We start from the raw sequence: 21106 nt of genomic DNA, 5'->3' as shown, positions 1-21106 counted from the left end.
CGGAGGTGGCTCGCGGTCGCAGCTTTACAGCGCTCCCCGCCCGGACCTCGCCACACCGTGGACAAAGGGCTCGCCGCACCCTCTCTCCCCGCCGGGGAGGGACGGGGCCCCTGCTCCCGGTGCGGACTGTCCTCCGCGCCGTGCCGCCAGATCGGGGCTCGGCCCGTGTAAAACGGCGTCAGGGGTCTGCGGCAATGTCGGCAACCCACCCGACCCGTCCTGAAACACGGACCAAGGAGTCTAACGAGCAAAACCCCGTGGCGTAATGAAAGTGAGGCCCGGATCCCGGTCCAGCGGGGTCTGGCGCACCACCGTAAAGTGGTATCTGAGCCGTTTTGCGAGTTTGAGTACATGAGCACAGTATCGGACCCGATACTCGATACCCGATACGGGTATCGGTGTCGGTGCATCACTAAACATAGTTAAGTACAGTAATTTGAAAAGTAAAGAATACATTTGCAGGAAAGAAGAAAGCTGATTCATAACTTTTCAGCGGTAGTGAACGTTAATGTTTTATATTTACAGTTATTAAAGAGATGTGAGAGATGTGTGTGCTGGCTCTCAGGTATACAGTCTGTCGCTCCGCTGCCATAATACAACTCTATAAATAAAAGCAGAGAGAGAGAGAGAGAGAGAGAGAGAGAGAGAGAGAGAGAGAGAGAGAGAGAGAGACAGAGAGAGAGAGAGAGAGACAGAGAGAGAGAGAGAGAGAGACAGAGAGAGAGAGAGAGAGACAGAGAGAGAGAGAGAGAGAGAGTCCAAACCGCTTCAGGCCAAACGATCAGCGGTGGCTTTTTAACCTCAGCACACACAAAGCGTGTCTATCTTTGTGCACACTCTGTCTTTCCTCTCTCGGTTGCACACCGTACATACAGTACATCCAGCGTGCTCTGAGCCTCTCTGGGTTTCTGGCTGTTTTCCGCCCGGCCGTCTTCATAAATTGACGCCGCGTGTTGTGACTTTTTTATTTGACTGCAGCGGCCTGAAGAGAGAGAGAGAGAAGTGGTTGAGTCACGGAGGTCTAACGGTAACAAACCCAGCCGAGCGTTATGAACAGAGACAGAGAGAGATCCCCGTTCAGACCTGGCCTCAACATGACTGATCGGAACACAAGTGGACAGCTCTGAGTACGTCTGTTCACACCTGGCGTCGGAGTACGCGTCCTGAGTGACCACTTGTGATCCGATCTCTACTCAGCTGTGTAGAGCGCTGCAGGAATGAGTCCTAAACCAGGAAATGAGTTAGCATGTTAGCACTTCCTGTTCCCTCGTCTGGAGGTCAACGGGGTTTTAGTTAGATGTCTGAAATAAAGTCTGTGGTTTAACACCAGCTGAAGAGATTTCAATTCTACGATATAAAATACGTCACTAAATATCCCACGGGTGAATTTTGAAGCCTTTACGTGTCTTAAAAAAGGCGGTTGCTAACAAGCGGCTAAATGAGACGACGTTGAAACGTCATCACGCCGACTCGTCCTCCTTTACAGCCTCGTTGTGTTTACTCTAGGGATGCACCGATACCGATACCAGTATGGGGTATCGGGTCCGATACTGTGCTCATGTACTCGTACTCGCAAAACGTCTCCGATACCACTTTACGGCAGCGTGACGTTAACCTCTCGTCACCATCTTTCGGGTCCTATCGCACGCGCTCACGCTCCACCTCCCCCGACGGTGCGGGCGAGACGGGCCAGTGGTGTGCCCGACCCGCGGGGCCGGTGATCCCACCTCAGCCGGCGCTCGCTTTCATTGCGCCACGGGGTTTTACTTGCATCCTCTGACTCGTGCGTGCCGCCTCGTATGCGGGACTCCCCAGCCTGCCGTGTGTCGCTCACACCCTCCAGCTGGCTGTTAACGAGGGTCTTTAGGCACAGAGAAGTACTCGTATCGGTACTCGGTATCGGAGAGTACCCAAATGTAAGTACTTGTACTCGGTCTGAAAAGAAGTGGTATCATGAACGCCCCCTCATGTTCATGTTTCGGTGCATAATAAGTGAATATATTTTAATCTTAGTTTGTTTTTCTTCGTAATTTTATATGTCTGAGAAAAATGTTGATATTCCCAACGACCTCATCTTTCTCCTCTCTCATGTCTTTGCATTTCCTGCATCATGTTGCTCGCCAGCTTGCTAAACTGACGCCGATAGTAACGTTAATATTGCTGTTGCTTAGCAGCGGCGTGCTTCACGACTTAACCACTTGAACGCCACGCACACATCGTGTACACGACTTCCCGTGTTGTTCAACACCGAGCTCACGAGGTTCATTTGAAGGCACCAAATCTTGCTGAACAAAACATGTCAGTATCATAAACGTGTGTTCGAAAACCCAATGGAACAATCCTATTGGCTGTTAGTGGAGGGAACCAGGGAGATGAGAGTGAGAACAGTATCTCTGGTCGTATCTGAGAGTGTATGAACTGATTTAAACGTCAGATATGACGTGGGTAATGTGTGAAACATGTGTGACCCCGTAGATCTCAGTGTTGGGTCAGCTGGCTCATCTCGTCTCCATGGACCACATCACCGCCATGCGGGTGCTGAGGACACTCAGGGCTCTCCGTCCTCTCCGGGCCGCGGCCCGCTTCGCTGGTATCAGGGTAAGAACCAGCTGGAGCTCCGGCCCAACCCAACCAACCTGCTGCTGCTCCGGTAGCTGGCTTGAGGGATGGATGGAGGGGGGTTAGAGATGCTCTGGTCTCTGTGTTGGACTTGATGTCGTCCTGACTTTGATCAGAGGGAATACCTCAGACTGTTTACCATACAGCTACAGGATGATATGATACCAGTATCTTCACTCTAGCTTTAAAACTGAGCCTACTACAACCCAAAAATCACAAGTAGCTTTAATGCGGCGTTAAAACTTATTAGCGTTAACTTTGACAGATCGACTTAATAACTAATAAAAACAGTCTGTTGTATTAACTCTTAATCAAAGACACCGTGACACATTAATACCAACCTCTATTGGCTCTAAACACTCGTCAGTCAGCCTCAGGTCTTACAGAGTGAACCGTAATGATCCCTTTCTCCTCCGCAGCGTGAATGAAGGAGAACGTTCAGTGTATTCGGACGTGGAAGATCAACTGAATATTAAACCTTCATCCTGATGTTCTCATCTACAGCTTCACTCTTCTCTCCTTCCTCTCCTGCAGGCGTCTTCGGTCCGCTGATATTTAAACTAACGAACCTTTCATCTCTTCTCATATCCACAGTTCTGATTGGCTGATCCGTCCTCTCTCTCGCCGTGTCTTTCATTAGACTAGAAGTTAACTGTCCTGCTTCTGTCCTCTGCTTCTCCTCCTTCTGTCTTTCCGTCCACCCGTCTCTATCTTTTTCTATCCTCTCTCTCTCTCTCTCTCTCTCTCTCCTCCAGGTCTCTCTGGTCAGTCTGGTGGCCAACACGTTGGGTTATTCAGACTTTGCAGCCATCAAGTCCCTGCGGACGCTGCGGGCCCTGCGACCCCTCAGAGCCCTCTCCAGATTTGAAGGCATGAGGGTAAGAGTCAGTATTAATACAACGAACACATCTGGGCAGTGGTGCAGGAAGTCACATATAATAGAATATAATCACCCAAACAAAGTCAAAGTATTTTGTGATAAAAGCGTGACATTTTGCACAGACAGATGTTTTGAAAAGATTTAGATATCAGGGCGCTGCACATCTGGCCCCTGGGGGCAACGGCAGCCGTTTCTCAAAATGACCACCAAAGTAGGAACTTTATATTCCTAAATGATTTTCCAAGGTGTGTTCAAGCTGATCAGATGAGATGTCAGAAGATATAAAGCTGAAGATCTTTCCGTTCTTTAGGTGTGTTGGTCGTCATTCTATCATGAAGGCAAGGGAGGGAACTTTGTTGTTTTCTCCCGGTTTCCTCCCGCGGTCACATCTAGAGGTGGAGCGAGACAGCGAGAACGCGCGCTGTCTGAGTGAAGGCAGGCAGGCAGAGGAGCGGTTTCGCCGGCCACACGCAAGCGCGCATATGCGAGCGCGCATGTGTCCCGGCCCGGTACATTTATACGCTTAAAAAGTTACAAACAGTCCCTTTAAGACAAATTTTTACACTTTGTTTTTTTCCTGTTCGTTATCTCAGCATGTTTCTGGAACTGAACAGAGTGTATAATCCCTACTGTTTCCACCCGGACGACAATAAGAGCTACACCAACTGTCGTTTCCCGGCGGAAGAGAGCAGTCTGTGCTCGCGACACGGCGCAGGTTGAGCTCGTGTTTGAACTGCGCTCGCCACAGCGTGCTCTTAGTTTTGACAGCAAACACCACTATCCGAACCTTCTGTGATATTTAACGATAGATTGTAGAATATTAGTCTCATGTTGAGCAATTGTGTGGTTGATAATAATAATAATAATAATAATAATAATAATGAAGGTTATTTATATATCCCTTATCAAAACGAGTGCTCATTATGTGCTTTACAAGGCCGACATAAAAATAATAAAGGATAGAGTCCAGGCTAGACACAGTTCATCTCCAACGATCCTGATATGTTGGTGCCCAGGTGTGTTCAAAAGAAACCTGTTTTATCCCCACTAACATCTCACCTGTTGCTTCAGTGTTATCTGCTCTCTGATTGGCTCATCTCATTACTTCCTGACAGTGTTTCCGTACAGCTTTGACTTTCTTCCTCCTCAGACGCTTCTTTTCTCTCAGTACCAGTATTTAAACTTTAAGCATGTGACCAGAGAGGAAACATGGACCCTCCGCTCTCTGTTTCTGTCTCCTTCATCAGTATTACTGACGTTATCAGAGTATCAGAGTATCAGCGTATCAGAGTATCAGAGTATCAGAGTATCAGCGTATTAGAGTATCAGAGTATCAGAGTATCAGAGTATCAGCGTATCAGAGTATTAGAGTATCAGAGTATCAGAGTATCAGAGTATCAGCGTATCGGAGTATCGGAGTATCAGAGTATCGGAGTATCGGAGTATCGGAGTATCGGAGTATCGGAGTATCGGAGTATCAGCGTATCGGAGTATCGGAGTATCAGAGTATCAGCGTATCAGAGTATCAGAGTATCAGCGTATCAGAGTATCAGAGTATCAGAGTATCAGATTATCAGCGTATCAGCGTCACATAACAATGGGAACGTAATAATGTCACATAACAACGGTAAAGTAACAACGGAGCTAGTGTAAATAAATAACCACCGCCCACAGCTGACTTTCTTACGAGGTGTTACGTAACAGTGTTGTTGTCAGATAAATGTAGCGTAGTAGAAGTAGAAAGTAGAGAAGTACTCAAGTAAAGTGCAAGTACCTCAGATTTGTACTTGAGTGCAGTACTTGAGTAAATGTACTCAGTCTTTACCTGAATGTTAACCGTGACCGTGAGCGTAGTGTGTGTGACGGCGTGTTGTGTGTGTCGGTGCAGGTGGTGGTGAACGCTCTGATCGGGGCGATTCCCTCCATCATGAACGTGCTGCTGGTCTGTCTCATCTTCTGGCTCATCTTCAGCATCATGGGCGTCAACCTGTTCGCCGGCAAGTTCGGCCGCTGCGTCAACCGCACCGGCCACATCTACGAGTCCTCCTTCATCAACAACAAGTCCGAGTGCGAGGCGCTCAACGACACCTCGCTCTACTACTGGACCAAGGTCAAGGTCAACTTTGACAACGTGGGGGCCGGATACCTGGCGCTGCTGCAAGTGGTGAGAGACTTCACTGCATCTTATCACTCATCTGCCAACATATAAGGTGCAATGTAACGAAGTACATTTACTCTAGGACTCTACTTAAGTCTACTTTTCAGGCGGTGAACGGAGAGGAGAGTCATGATTCATCAGGTGATTTTAGACACTTAGAAACTCCTCCAGAGCTTCGTTTGCTGCATGGGATCAACCACAAAGCAAATATGAGCTCTTCTGAACACGCTGTTCTCTTCAACTCTTCATAACACTCATTAATGTACTATTTACAGGTACTTGTACTTTGGTATTTCCATCTTACGCTTTTATCCTTCTACTTTACGTGCAATGAAGTATTTCTACACTGTACTTTAAGTATATTTAGCTGATTATACTTACATACTTTTACTTTAAGTAATTTAAGTACATTTAGCTGACTATATATACTTTTACTTTAGTACTTTATGTACATTTAGGGTATTATACTTACATACTTGTACTTTAAGTACATTAAGCTGTTAATACTTACATACTTTTACTTTAAGTACTTTAAGTACATTTAGCAGGTTATACTTACATACTTTTACCTTAAGTACTTAAAGTACATTAAGCTGATAATACTTACATACTTTTACTTTAAGTACATTTAGCTGATTATACTTCCTTACTTTTACGTACTCCCTTTAAGGTACATTTTGAACAGATAAAATATGTGTGATTAATTACGATTAAATATTTTAATCTCCTTAAATAAAATAGATCCATCCCTCCCTCCTCACCATCTCTCTCCATCTCTGATGTTTCTTTCTTTCCATTTGCAGTCTGAACGTTAATTTTCTGAACTACACTTGTACTTCTTCTCCCTCCATCTCTCCGTCTCTCTGTCTCTCCATCTCTCCATCTCTCCGTCTCTCCGTCTCCCTCCCACTTGGCTGGAGTCGCTCTAAAAATAAAAGCCTCTCAGACGCTGATTGATTGGAGGCTCTCAGGACTCCCGTGGTGGGCGACAGAGAGCGAGAAGGAGACCAGAGAGAGAGAGAGAGAGAGAGAGAGAGAGGATGAAGAAAGCAAAGTGATGGAGAGATGGAAAGAGGAGGAGAAGTTGCAGTGGCTGTATAATCGGCTTTGTCCATGTTGTGTTTAATAACAGATGATGGAGAGACAGGGAGGGAGGGATGGAGGGATGGAGGGAGGGAAGAGACAGAGCTGGAAGATGATACAGAAATTCAGAAACAGAAGAACTAAAGAAAAAAGAAAGTAAAGGAAAGAAAACTGAAGGAAGGAAAGAGAGACATGAGATGAGAAGACGGGTGAGGTAAAAGGAGAGAGAGGTTGAGTAGAGAAAAAGAAAAGACTAGAGGGAAGGGTAAAGGAAGACAAGGAGAGAAGAGGGGGGGAAGAGGAAGACGAAAGGAGGGAGAGAGGGATGAAGAAAGAAAGTTGTCGGTCCACCCTCAGCCACTGAGGAAACTTGAGAGTTGCAGTCGCCGTGGCAACGTGTTGCTCAGCATCTCTCTCTCTCTCTCTGTGTTTGGCCGGTCGGCGTGGCAACGGTTGGCGGGGGCAACCCATCCATTAGCATCTGGAAATAGCTTCACGCTGCAAAAAAGGGCAGAGAGAGTTCACTGAGCTCAGGATCTGTGGACGTCTGAATTATCGGTTCATCATCAGTAACTTACTACATTTCTTGCAAAGTGTTTACATTTATTTAAAAAAAAGTACAAAGTGTGATTAATCGCACATTTTTTATCTGTTCAAAATGAACCTTAAAGGGAGATTTGTCAAGTATTTAACCCTCTTATCATCATGGGAGTGGACAAATATGCTGCTTTATGCAAATGTATGTATATATTTATTATTGTAAATCAATTAACACAAAACAATGACCGATATTGTCCAGAAACCCTCACAGGTACTGCATTTAGCATACAGCTGTCAGTTTAGCGCAAGTTTGGAGCGTTATTTAGCCTCTTTTACTACAAGCTAGTATGATATGGTTGGTACTGATGGATTCTTTAGGTTTTTCTAGTTTCATATGATACCAGTATCTTCACTCTAACATTCAAACTGAGCTGCTACAACCTACGAAATATTGAATGTGTTAAATAAATTAGTGGCGTTAAACCAGTTTTGCGTCAACGCATTATCGTGTTAACGTTGACAACCCTGCTATAAACAGATATCTGTATATCCAGCCCGTTGGCATGACAAGGCGTATGAATGCCACGATAATGCACAAGACTCTAAGCGTGCAATAAGTACGCCTTTCTTGATTTTGGCTTGTAATTTGTACGCCCAACGTGTTCTCATCCCAACTCCTCATATACTGACGCTTTGTCCGATTCCTCTGCGTCACTCTTTTGATCGCAGTAAACATGTGGCGTCTGAAACCTTAGTATGAAACCAATAGTACGCCAATTGCATACTATTTCCAGTGAAATATTACAGTATGCAAAATATCCCACAATGCAATGCGGTATTGACGGCAATGTTCATAACAGATGTTGACGGACAGCTCTTTAACATCATTAACGCTAAGTATAAGATTCCTCTTTGCTAGACGTAACATATATTTTAAATAAATTCAGACTCTCGCAAACCGTCGTTATGGTCACATGACGTTGACAGGGGTTACCATGGTAACCAGCAAGGAGGCTCTCAGGAAGTGGCGACGTAGATTACAGCTCAGTGCATCCGAAAAGATAAATACTGCTGTTTATACACACAGTAGTATGCTGAACGGTAGTACAACCTGTAGTACACCTGTCGGGTATGTACTGCATGCAGAGTACGTGATTTCGGACGAAGTCGCCAGTGAACGTCGTCACTGGGTCTCCACGTCCGGTAAAAAAACCTCTGGCTGGGCTCGTCATCTTTTACAGCGTGCCCCCTCTCTCGCTCACATCCGACAGACCATAATAATAACAGGTGGTAACCCGTGGCGACGAGCTGATTTCAGGTCTGAGTGACGGACGGCAGGCGCCCACTCATACCTTCATATCTGCATCTTTTCCTTCCACCTGCTCCCCCCCCACACTGAGGAGGGAAGTCCATAAAAGGACGTGTTGATCTTTCATTGAGAAAAACACAGTGGCGGTGTTTCCATGGCGCTCCGACTCTCTCTCACTCTAATTTTCTGCTAAAACAAGAATGTAGCTTGGAGATCCATTTTGTTCACTTGTGCAGGACGTCGTCGTGGTGACGGAGGAGCAGAAACTCACTTGACACACATAGAAACAGGAGAAACATGCAGGAGCTCCACGTTGCTGTTGGAGGTGAAGCAGAAGGATTATTATATAAGAGAACGGACGTGTCGCAGGCCGACAGATAGATACTGGAGATAGTGTTACTGAAGACCACAAAGTATGTGGACACCCCATCCTACTGGGATGGACACCCCATCCTACTGGGATGGACACCCCATCCTACTGTGATGGACACCCCATTCTACTGTGATGGACACCCCATCCTACTATGATGGACACTCCATCCTACTGTGATGGACACCCCATCCTACTGTGATGGACACCCTGTCCTACTGTGATGGACACCCTGTCCTACTGTGATGGACACCCAATCCTACTGTGATGGACACCCCATCCTACTGTGATGGACACCCCATCCTACTGTGATGGACACCCTGTCCTACTGTGATGGACACCCAATCCTACTGTGATGGACACCCCATCCTACTGTGATGGACACCCTGTCCTACTGTGATGGACACCCTGTCCTACTGTGATGGACACCCAATCCTACTATGATGGACACCCCATCCTACTGTGATGGACACCCCATCCTACTGTGATGGACACCCTGTCCTACTGTGATGGACACCCAATCCTACTGTGATGGACACCCCATCCTACTGTGATGGACACCCCATCCTACTATGATGGACACTCCATCCTACTGTGATGGACACCCCGTCCTACTGTGATGGACACCCCATCTTACTGTGATGTACACCCCATCCTACTGTCAGCCTCTCCTTATCACCCCACACCGACGGAAGAAGTATTCCGATCCTTTACTGCAGTACTGTACTGTGAAAATACTCCACCACGAGTAAAAGTCCTTCATTCATAACCTGACTGAAGTAAAAGTACTAATGCCACACTCTTAAAATACTCCACTACGAGTAAAAATCCTGCATTCTATATATATATATATATTCATCACCAATCACAGCTGGTCACCATTTAATTTCTTTGTTTTTCTTTGTTTCCAAGGCAACCTTCAAAGGCTGGATGGAGATCATGTATGCGGCGGTGGATTCACGAGCTGTAAGTTCAACAGAAAAGTTTGAATAGTTTAAGTAGAACGCCACTCTTAACGACATTTCGTGTGTCGTGTTTACGCATTTTAAGCTTTCCGCGTGGCGTTTAACACCCCGGTAACGCACAGTCGCTGTTTTAAACGTTGTGGTTAACGTTGTGAATTCAAACAAAGCTACTTGGTTAGTTTTAGGAAAAGATCACGGTTTAAATAAAGATGTTTGTTACGTAAATTAAGTTACATAATGTGACATAAAATGAAGATGAAACAAGGTTGGACGAACGTTAAGAAATGAATTAAAAGAACCTAAAATGAGGTAAAATGAAGATAATGTGAGAGACTCAAAGGACGGGATGTGTATTCCTTTTTAAAACGTGTGTGTCCCCGTCAGGTCGAGGAGCAGCCTATCAAGGAGGTCAACCTGTACATGTACCTGTACTTCGTCATCTTCATCATCTTCGGCTCCTTCTTCACCCTCAATCTCTTCATCGGCGTCATCATCGACAACTTCAACCAGCAGAAGCGAAAGATGAGTACCACAGAAAGAAAATAATATAGCAACACGCTGTTAATGTTAATGTCTGTTTGATTGATTGTTTATTTGCTCCCATTTTTCACAAGTTTAAATTAAAGATAAAACACTTTTTCTACGCATTTCTTTAAACTTTGGTGACGAATTTGGTTCCTTTTTATTGTGACCAAAATGTAACCCTCTGAGACCCACAATAGACCCGTTTTAGTCTTCTTCAGGGGAGATAGCAGGTCAACAGTAGATGTCACATAGAAGTGGTGAACATCATCTGAAAGCTGGAACCTGAAGATTAATCTGAGATGCAGCTCTCGTCATTAATCACAAATAAACATAAATTAATTAAAATAAATAGTGAAAGTGCATAAAGGATTAGAACATGATGATAGAAGTATATGCTTATTCTGAAACTTGAGAAATACACACAGCCCGTATTCAGAAATTGTGCGTTTGAAACAAGCCGTTTGGATTTCTGTCCATTTGTGATGTCACAAATATACAATATTTAGACCCTTTACACGGTTTTAAACATTCTAAATGTGTCCCAGTTTATTTCCTGTTGCAGTGTATGTGAATAACATCAGCTGACAGGATGTAAACATGGACCCAAGCTGTTGCCAAGCAACGCAATTCTGTTGCAATTCCATTGAAATGCACTAAAACGGAGCGTTTCAGACAGAGGGTGAATACAGACATATTCAGACAGACAGTATGAGGAAAATAAAGTTTTTTTTTTACAGCATGTAAACATGTTCTAGTAGAAACACAAAATACAAGTATTAACCTGAAAATGAGCACGATATGGGACCTTTAAATTTTATTTATTAATTATTATTTTATTTATTTTTTCAATTGACATTTTGTTTTTGAATTATGCATTTTTTTTGTTAATATTTTTTCCAATGCATATCTTTAAAACCACTAAAATGTATTTATTCATTTTATTATTTATGTAATTCCAAGACTGTTTAGGGACCCCAGAAATATTCAGACAGATCATTTTTTGAATATGCGAAAATAACACATTTGTTGACCTTTTACATGTCTGAAAAGGGGAGACTCGTGGGTACCCATAGCACCCATTTACATTCACACATCTGGAGGTCAGAGGTCAAGGGACTCCATGGTTGGTACCGATGGATTCTTTAGGTTTTATAGTTTCATACGATACCAGTATCGTCACTCCAGCTTTAAAACTGAGCCGCTACAAACTCTGAAAGATCGATTGCGTTAATGCGTTAAATAAATGAGTGGCGTTAAAACAAATGTGCACGTTATCATCACATTAACTTTGACAGCCCTAATTTAAACTTGTGAAGAATGGGAGCAAAAAGTGTTGCGTTTATATTTTTGTTCAGTGTAATTTATTTCAGTAAAAAAGGATCAAACTGAGTTTTACAGGCGATACCTGCAGCAACATGTTGCTGTGAAAATAACAGAGTAGTTGTTGCTGTTGTTGGTTTACTTAGGAGGACAGGACATCTTCATGACGGAGGAGCAGAAGAAGTACTACAACGCCATGAAGAAACTGGGATCCAAGAAACCCCAGAAGCCCATTCCCAGACCTACGGTACCCACACAGCTCGCCTCGACATACACAACACCGAGACGATCAAACAATAACTCTCATTGAGTCTGTGTGTGTTCGATAATAACAGATGCTCCAGTTTAACGTCTTTAACCCTTAACCAGCCGCATATTACTGAAGTCTAATCAGGTTAATCTAACCACATTTTAAAACTGACCAGAGAGCTTTTACAGAGAAGTTCAACGCTACCTTTAAATCATTAGAATGAAAATAAATAATTATTATTACCAAACCTTGTTCTTCTTCTAACATTCAACACGATCTTTGTAGATAAGAATTACAGCTGACTGCTGCGATGATGAAATACAGTTTTAAGGTACATTTCTATTCTGACATTGTACATAGAACACAGGACCTTCCCCCAAATTGGACATATGGCAGTGTATAAAATAATAATAATAATAAGTATTATTATTATTTGTATTATTATAAGAATCACTTAAAAGTAAATGGCTAAACATAAAGTTAATACATAAAATAATAAATAAATAAAATAAAACATAGAACACAGAACCTTCCCCCAAATTGGACATATGGCAGTGTATAAAATAATAATAATAATACGTATTATTATTATTATTATAAATTAATAAATAATATAATTATTACCACCTATTATTATTATTATTATTATTATTATTAATAATAATAATAATAATGTTTTCTTTTATTTTAAATTTATTGAAGAGGTTATTACTAGAATTATTATGACTATTATTTCATCCTTTTTTTGGTTTTGTTTTGTTTGTTTGGTTTGTTTCGTCTCATGTGAAGCTCTGAGCGTCTCCTTGTTTTCTTCATCTTTTCTCGGGTATCTCTCCCCTCTTCTTATCTTTGTTGTATGACTTGTAAAGTCACTGCTGTTTTGTTTTTGCACCAATAAGAAAGGAAAAAAGGACTTAGTGCTGTAGAAATGTATATTGTATTGGATTATAAATCCAGAGGTGTTGAGCTTGTGTTAACCTGTCTCTAATAAAAGCTGCTGTTGAGCTAAATAAAGTAAATCAAATCATTTGCATGAATGTGTAACGGCCATTGTTTTAAAACAAAGCAGATGAAACCATAAAAAAGTAATAAATAAATCCTCCGTCTCTCTCCAGAACTCTGTGCAGGGCTTCTTCTTCGACCTGGCGGCGAAGCAGGCGTTCGACATCATCATCATGGTGCTGATCCTCTTCAACATGATCACCATGATGGTGGAGACGGACGAGCAGTCGCCTCAGATGGAGAAGATCCTCAACAAAATCAACCTGGCCTTCATCATCGTCTTCACCTTCGAGTGCCTCACCAAGATCGTGGCGCTGCGATGCTACTTCTTCACCGTCGGCTGGAACATCTTCGACTTCGTGGTCGTCATCCTCTCCATCGTTGGTGAGTTCAGACGCGTCCCGGCGGGTTCCAGCGAAGAGATGATACTGGTATCATCTGAAACTAGACCTAAACTAGACTAAACCTGATGAATCCATCGGTACCAACCAGGTCATACCAGCGTGTCATGAAGGAGGTTAAATAACGCTCCAAACTTACACTACATTTAGTGTACGTTTAGAGCGTTATTTAACCTCCTTCACTACCAGCCAGTCTGACCTGGTTGGTACCGATGGATTCATCAGGTTTTATGCGTTAAAGAAATTAGTGGCATTAAAACAAATTTGCATCAACGCGATAATGATAATGATTAGAGCATATTGTTTTATGCTAAATGCAGTACCTGTGAGGGTTTCTGGACAATATCTGTCATTGTTCTGTGTTGTTAATTGATTTACAATAATATAATATATACATACGTTTACATAAAGCAGCATATTTGTCCACTCCCATGTTGATAAGAGGATTAAATACTGGACTAATCTCCCTTTAAGGTACATTTAGAACAGATAAAAAATGTGTGGTTAATCGCAATTAAATATTTGACTCGATTGACAGCCCTAATATTTATACACATATATATATATGTGTGTGTGTGTGTGTGTGTGTGTGTGTGTGTGTGTGTGTGGCTGATGTAATGTAATGTCTGCCTGACAATTATCTGCCAACAAAGTGACCATCGTTGTGGCCTTGATGTTTACGCTGCACCAAGGTCCTGTGTGGTCATATACACACACACACACACACACACACACACACACACACACACACACATAACAGAACGGTCTGCAGACGCAGCACAGACCAACCTAAGCAGGTAATTTAGCTATCAGTGCTCTGACAAGACCGTGTGTGTGTGTGTGTGTGTAATTAAGTGTGTGTGCATGTGTGTTGCGTGAAGACGAGGCTGCCGTGGGGAGGTGAAGGTAACAGCAGCAATCAGAGCTGCCAGAGGGCGGTCCCTGGAGACAAATCAAACATGATTGACCTGTTACATCAGCTGTGTGTGTGTGTGTGTGTGTGTGTGTGTGTGTGTGTGCGTGTGTGTGTGTGTGTGTGTGTGTGTGTGTGTTAGCGGTGGAGGGGGGGGGGGGGGGGTTGAGTTGATGTACGACGTGACGGTGATTCCCTCTCGACTCCCCCCTGCTCATCCCCTCCATCACCTATAACTCAACGCAGGGAGACGGGTGAGAGATGGAGGTGTGTGGTGGAGGTGGTCGTTGGTGGGGAGGTTGGGAGGGGTCCGGTCCGGTCGGTGACAGGCCGGCTCCTCTTTCAGTTTATCATTCCCGGGTAACAAGGAAAAGACGGATGAGTTACAGCGTTTGAATGCTGTTAGAGGGGGAGCGACGGCTCGGCCCTCCAGAACCAATTACTCAGGTTGTAATCGCAGCAGACCCGCCGCGTTCAGACGGAGACGTCCACCCGGAGGTGATGTCACTCAGGAATGTCCTCCAATAACAGAACATCCTGGTCAACTAATAGACTCACTGCAAATGTCTTAGGGCTGGGACGATTCACCTGCGATACCATCACGATACCGGGGTGCCGATTCCATGTGTGTTGTTAGTTTTGTTAACCTTTTTAACACCAGACCAGCGGTCAGCATCCTGCAGCTCTTTATTCCCTCTCCAGAGGCTCTCTGTGGATTTATAAACAGGGAAATGAAGAACTGTTTTTTTACATTTTCATTTTTATTGATCATTGTTGTAGGTCTATGGTACGACGGTACGACGGTACGACGGTACGACGGTACGACGGTACGACGGTACGACGGTACGACGGAGGATTAGGGCCACGTTGAGGAAAAAAAATAAATCTGAGATTTAGGAAATAAAGTCATAATATTATAAAGTAGTAATTTTACATGACTTTATTCTCGTAACATTACGACTTAACCGCCATACCATAACGTTTCCTGTCCGTGACGGAGTTAGCGTGCAGCTTTAGCCGTGATGTCTAGCTCTGTTTAGTGTGAAAGCACCCCGATGATTTCACATGTTCTTCTTCTGTTTTTCAGGTATCGTGCTCGCCGACATCATCGAGAAGTACTTTGTGTCGCCAACGCTGTTCCGAGTGATTCGATTGGCCCGTATCGGACGGATTCTGCGTCTCATTAGAGGCGCCAAGGGCATCCGGACGTTACTGTTCGCCCTCATGATGTCCCTTCCTGCTCTCTTCAACATCGGGCTCCTGCTCTTCCTGGTCATGTTCATCTACGCCATCTTCGGCATGGCCAACTTCGCCTACGTGAAGCGGCAGGCGGGGATCGACGACATGTTCAACTTCGAGACGTTTGGGAACAGCATGATCTGCTTGTTCCAGATCACCACCTCCGCCGGCTGGGACGCCCTGCTCAGCCCCATCCTCAACAACTCCCCCGAGGAGTGCAACTCCAACATCCCCCACACCGGCACCACCGTCCGGGGCAACTGCGGGAACCCGTCGGTGGGCATCACCTTCTTCGTCACCTACATCATCATCTCCTTCCTCATCGTGGTGAACATGTACATCGCCATCATCCTGGAGAACTTCAGCGTGGCCACGGAGGAGAGCACCGAGCCGCTGAGCGAAGACGACTTTGAGATGTTCTACGAGGTTTGGGAGAAGTTCGACTCGGAGGCCACGCAGTTCATCGAGTACGCCAAGCTGTCCGACTTTGCCGACTCGCTCTCGGAGCCGCTGCGCATCAGCAAGCCGAATAAGATCAAACTGATCACCATGGACCTGCCCATGGTCAGCGGCGACAAGATCCACTGCCTGGACATCCTCTTTGCCTTCACCAAGCGCGTTCTGGGCGAGTCGGGCGAGATGGACGCCCTCAAGCAGCAGATGGAGGAGAAGTTCATGATGGCTAACCCGTCCAAGATCTCCTACGAGCCCATCACGACGACTCTGAGGCGGAAACAGGAAGAGGTCTCCGCCACGGTGATCCAGAGGTGCTACCGCAGACACCTGGTGAGGCGGCAGCTGAAGGCCGCCTCCTACTTGTACCGCCAGATGACCACGCCTCGGCACGCGGAAGAGGACAGCGAAGAGGGAGGCGAGGGGACGTTTGAGGACGCGCCCGAGAAGGAAGGGCTGATCGCCGCCATGATGAGGGAAAACTACGGCTCCAGTTTGTTAGGGATGGAGCGCTCCGAGACAATTTCCACCATCTCGTCCCCGCCGTCCTACGACAGCGTGACGCGAGCCACGTCGGAGATCTTTCACCCGCTCGCCGTCCAGCCAGAAACGATAGCTGTCGACACCGCCGGCAGCGAACCGAGCGAACAATCGCCGTCGTTGGTCGACCCTGACAGACGGCAGGACACTGTACCGTAGCGGGAACCAAAAAGCAAAAAAAAAATGTGAGGATATCCTCGTCTGGGTTTGTTTACTGAATGTACCGTAGCGGAGGAGGCGGAGGAGGCGGCGGCGGCGGCGGCGGCGGCGGCGGCGGCGGCGGCGGCGGAGAGAAGCTATGAGCGAGGATCTGCAGGAGCAAACAAAGTGGAATATTTACTACCTTTAATGTTACTTCCTGTGCCCCGCGGAGATTCCTGGACTCGTTTTTGGGGTTTCTTAAAGGGAAGCAGAGAAACTGCAAAGACAGAGAAGTCGACTCTGCCTTCGTCGGAGTAAAAGACCTCTCTGGTGTCGACCGGAGCCGAGGGTTCGGAACGCCGGCTGACCTTTGACCTCGGCTACAGGGGGGTCAGAGGGGTCGGAACAACTATATCAGATGTATCCATCATTTATTGGCCTGGGGGGGTCCGTGCCTTCCCACAGTTGATCAATATTCTCAGAGTACGCCTGGCTGTAGGAGTGACGCTGTTCCTGGTGGTGTTTCTGACGGACTGAGACTCGAGAGAGGAGGGAAAATAACGACGACGTGATTTAAAAACAAATGTTTTCGTAGTAAAAGTATAACTTTGTTGATGTTACCAGTCTTTTAATAGCGGTACGATTATTACTATTTTTTATATTTTTTAGAGTAAGTTGAAAAAGAAAAAGTCTCTCTCTCTCTTTTGGACTTTGGAGTGGCACTAGCTGTGAGGAAGAGGCTGAACTACCACGTTGTGATAGACGAGAGGAGAGGGGGGGTGCGGTCAGGAAAAACACAAAAAAAAACCTGAGAAGCAACTTCATCTGTTTTTGTTGGCAGTTTTTTTGCACTTTTAAGTTTACATGTTCTGTCACTTTAACCACACCGGGGCAAAGACACATTGAAACAAGGGGGCAGGGACGTATTTATATTTCCTCTGATGAGATAACACCAAAAAAATAATACAAGTGCACAATGAGATTTTTCTACGCGGTCCCGGACTCTTCCGATATGTGTTTTGCCCCGGTGGTGAACGTCCTCATGTCACGTCAGTTTTTACGCCGGTGGGTGATTTGTCCAAAAGGTCTTCTCAGACTTCACGAACAGAAGACTCATATTCCTGCTGCGATACGACGCTGCACGAGGAAACAGATCGGAGGTTACCGGCTTGTAGTCGAGGATTGTAGCACCCAATAACGTAGTAATCTCCTGAAACTTTAATAGAATTTGCACTTAAGTACGGAAGTTACGTGACAAATAAGTCAATGTTTGGGTTAAAATAACAACAGAAGTGGCGTTACTTAAGTACGGAAGTTAATAATAATAATGATAATTCATTTAATTTATATATCACATTTTAAAATTCAGTGAAATCTCAAGGTACGTGAAAAATCAATTATCAAAAAATTGTAAAATGTAAAAACATTTCAGGAAATTATGACGTTACTGGATGCTCACTGATCAACGACGTATGATTTGGAAAGGAATAAGTGTTCCGATACGTTGTCGTAGTTAAGTTAAATCAAATTAAATCTTTAAAACTCTTTCAGAATTTGGTGCAAAAATATATTTTTTTTAAATTCAAAACAATTTAATAAAGCTCTGCTCAAAAACGAATCTATTAATGAAACAACATTCATATCATAACACCTCAGGTTAATGTTCCTTCTTTAAAGAAGGATAAATATTGTTCAGTAAAGTTGTTGGTCTATCAGAGGAGTTAATGTTCCTGAACCAACTATTCAGCCACGACTTGTTTTGACAAATCACCCGCCGTCATCATCGTATATCCATCTGGTCTGGAGTCTGGCTCGGCACACACACGAGATCTGGAGGCTAAACGGGCTAAAGGATCTTGGAGGTGTCGGCCAGCCTTCACCAGAGAGCGACAATCAGCTCAGCACATCAGCATCGCCTTGTTTAGTTTCATGAGAAGCTTGTTGCCGTCGCCGGCGTCAGTGTCTGGAAAAAAACTCCTTATAAAAAGTGTTTCCCTGCAGCAGATTATCAGAATAGAGACAGTCACACACGCGTCAATGAACCTTCGCCTCACATTGACTTCCATTCTGTGTGAGCGAAGGAGCAAAAATCGCTTCCGGTTGCGAAGCAAATTTGCATCTTCGGATTCGCGAATATCGCCTCGCTTCACCTCGATTGTCACTCGCTTGCGTTCTTGTATGTGTGACGGTGCCGTTATATACAGTCTGAATATTTCTTCAGATAAATTAACATTAACAGTCATGACTAGGGATGTTAATAATTAACCTTTTAACCCCCGGGGGTCAGCGACCTGCGTCTCCGGAGCAACATGCTCCGCCTCTTTAGCTCCTGTTTACATTTTCATTTCTATTGATCATTGTTGTAGGTCTATGTTACGACGGTACGACGGTACGACGGTACGACGGTACGACGGAGGATTAGGGCCACATTGAGGAGAAAAAAAAATCTGAGATTTAGAGAATAAAGTCATAATATTATAAAGTAGTGTAGTAAAGTATTTAATTTTTTCCTTGTAATTTTATGACTTTTTTCTCGTATCATTACGACTTTATTCACATTAAATTATGACTTTTTTCTCGTAATATTACGACTTTTTTTCTCAAAATATTCTGACTTTATTGTGTAAATCTCAGATGTTGTTTCCCTCAATGTGGCCCTAATACTCCGTAGTACATTGTCTCTTTGTCCCTCACTACATTAGACTAAATATACTATATACTTACACTATAAACTGTTACCTTCATCACAATGATCAGATGTCTTGCGGCTCCAGACAGATTTTGTTTTGCCTAAAATGTCTTTTTTAACCGACTACAGAAGTGGCGAAGTAAGCATTTAACCGATTAACGCCATCGGTAAAAACACTGCTACACCTACGTTCACAGCTATAACGCCGACCTCACACTCACCGCCAACACACACACACAACATCCTGCTAAACTAAACTAAACTAAATGTGCGGTGGAGACTTTGACTGGAAAGTGGCTGCATGTCCGCGACACTACACGCAGCATCGTAGCTGCTAAGTTAACGCTCCCGGACGGTGAACTGGAGACTCAGTTGTCTGTTGTGCTCAGACACTGCAGCTGGTACACCGCCGCCTGCGAGGCACTAATCTTGTCGGTTAACGGTTAATAATCGGTTAACGAGGGTCGGTTATCGGTTAAGCATCCCTAGTCCAGACGACAAGCAGAATATCTAAACTACCTGGGGAGTAATTTAAAGCAGGTTTTTTTCCCAGAACACTGGCGTGACGATGCTAAAAGCTTTTCTGCTTCCTGTTTCCACTAAAAACGATATGAAGAGTTTCATTTCAGATGTGGGGAAATAAATTCTGATTCATGTTTGGATGCAGTTTTCTAGTTTAGTTCCTTATTAGAAAATAAAATGCATGATTTGACAAATTAACTTTTCTGGTGCAGATAAAGTACAGTACTTCATTATTTTAGCTTTTTACATGAATAACTGAAAAAAGTATTACACAACAAATGTAATATTTTGCCGACAGGATCTTATTTCCCTCCTGAAGGTGAACCCAGTTTGAAAGGAGACTCTTCAAATCAAAACCCTGTGTCATTTATTTATTTATTTATTTATTTATTTGCTTTGTTTTCTGGTTGATTTCTTTATTTCATCTAACATAGTTTTGTTTTTTTGTTTTTTTGCACGCTTTAGCTGCGTCCAGGAGGAGAAGCGGAGGCCGAGCGAGACGGCTCTTTATCCATTTTGCACAGAGAAACAAACAAAAAAAAAAAACACAGGCCGCGTCTAGCAATAACGGTTTGCCGATACCTTTTAAGTGAGTTCTTTGGAAACACTTGACTTTACAGAAGTTTTTTTTACCACTGTATGAATCTGTGGAGTTATGTTTGAAAACGCACAACAACACTTTGGTGAATTCTGATCGGGTTTTTACGACGGCATATTACGGCCATTGTAGGGGGGGAAAAAAAGTAAAATTACGAAGCCAGAGGAGGGGGTAATATTTAGAGAAAAAACTCCAAGATTAAAGTCGTAAATTAACGAGAAACAAACTTTAATATTCTCTGAGATTAAAGTTGTGAATTTACAAGAAAAAAATCACAAATTTGTGAGATAATAAAGTCGGATAGTTACAAGAAAAAACCTAGAATATTCTCTGAGATTAAAAAGGCATATTTATGAGGAAAAAACTCAAAAATTTGTGGGATTATAAAATTATAAATTTATGAGAAAAAAACTTGAACATTTTCTGGAATTAAAATTGTAAATTTACGGGGGAAAAAATCACAAATTTGCCAAATTTTAATGTTTAATGTTTAATATTCCCTGAGATTAATTTTGTAAATTACCAAGAAAAAAAATTTGGATATTCTCTGAGATTAAAATGTGTCAAATTTATGAGAAAAAAAAATCAC

The 21106-nt window shown here is 43.8% G+C and overlaps 1 protein-coding gene across 5 annotated transcripts in view; it reads left to right on the top strand.

The window, feature by feature from the left end:
• The window catches only part of LOC141759841 (sodium channel protein type 2 subunit alpha-like), a 187898-nt gene extending 167248 nt beyond the window's left edge, over nt 1-20650 (top strand). For 3 of the 5 annotated variants that reach the window (XM_074622274.1, XM_074622273.1, XM_074622276.1), the window contains 7 exons: nt 3375-3497; nt 5388-5663; nt 9872-9925; nt 10309-10446; nt 11912-12016; nt 13135-13405; nt 15423-18284. In XM_074622274.1, the coding sequence (XP_074478375.1) occupies nt 3375-3497; nt 5388-5663; nt 9872-9925; nt 10309-10446; nt 11912-12016; nt 13135-13405; nt 15423-16726 (2271 nt within the window). In that variant the 3' untranslated portion in view covers nt 16727-18284. Of the gene's footprint in view, nt 1-3374; nt 3498-5387; nt 5664-9871; nt 9926-10308; nt 10451-11911; nt 12017-13134; nt 13406-15422; nt 18285-20384 lie in introns of those variants that run through there. The other 2 variants (XR_012592206.1, XM_074622275.1) reach the window with 2 other exon arrangements.
• The last annotated feature ends 456 nt before the right edge of the window (nt 20651-21106 follow it).

The sequence above is a fragment of the Sebastes fasciatus genome, chromosome 21 (assembly GCF_043250625.1).
Source record: "Sebastes fasciatus isolate fSebFas1 chromosome 21, fSebFas1.pri, whole genome shotgun sequence".
Classification (NCBI taxonomy): Eukaryota; Metazoa; Chordata; class Actinopteri; order Perciformes; family Sebastidae; genus Sebastes; species Sebastes fasciatus.
The sequence above is the reverse complement of the archived record's forward strand: the minus strand, read 5'-3'. Positions and strand labels throughout refer to the sequence as shown.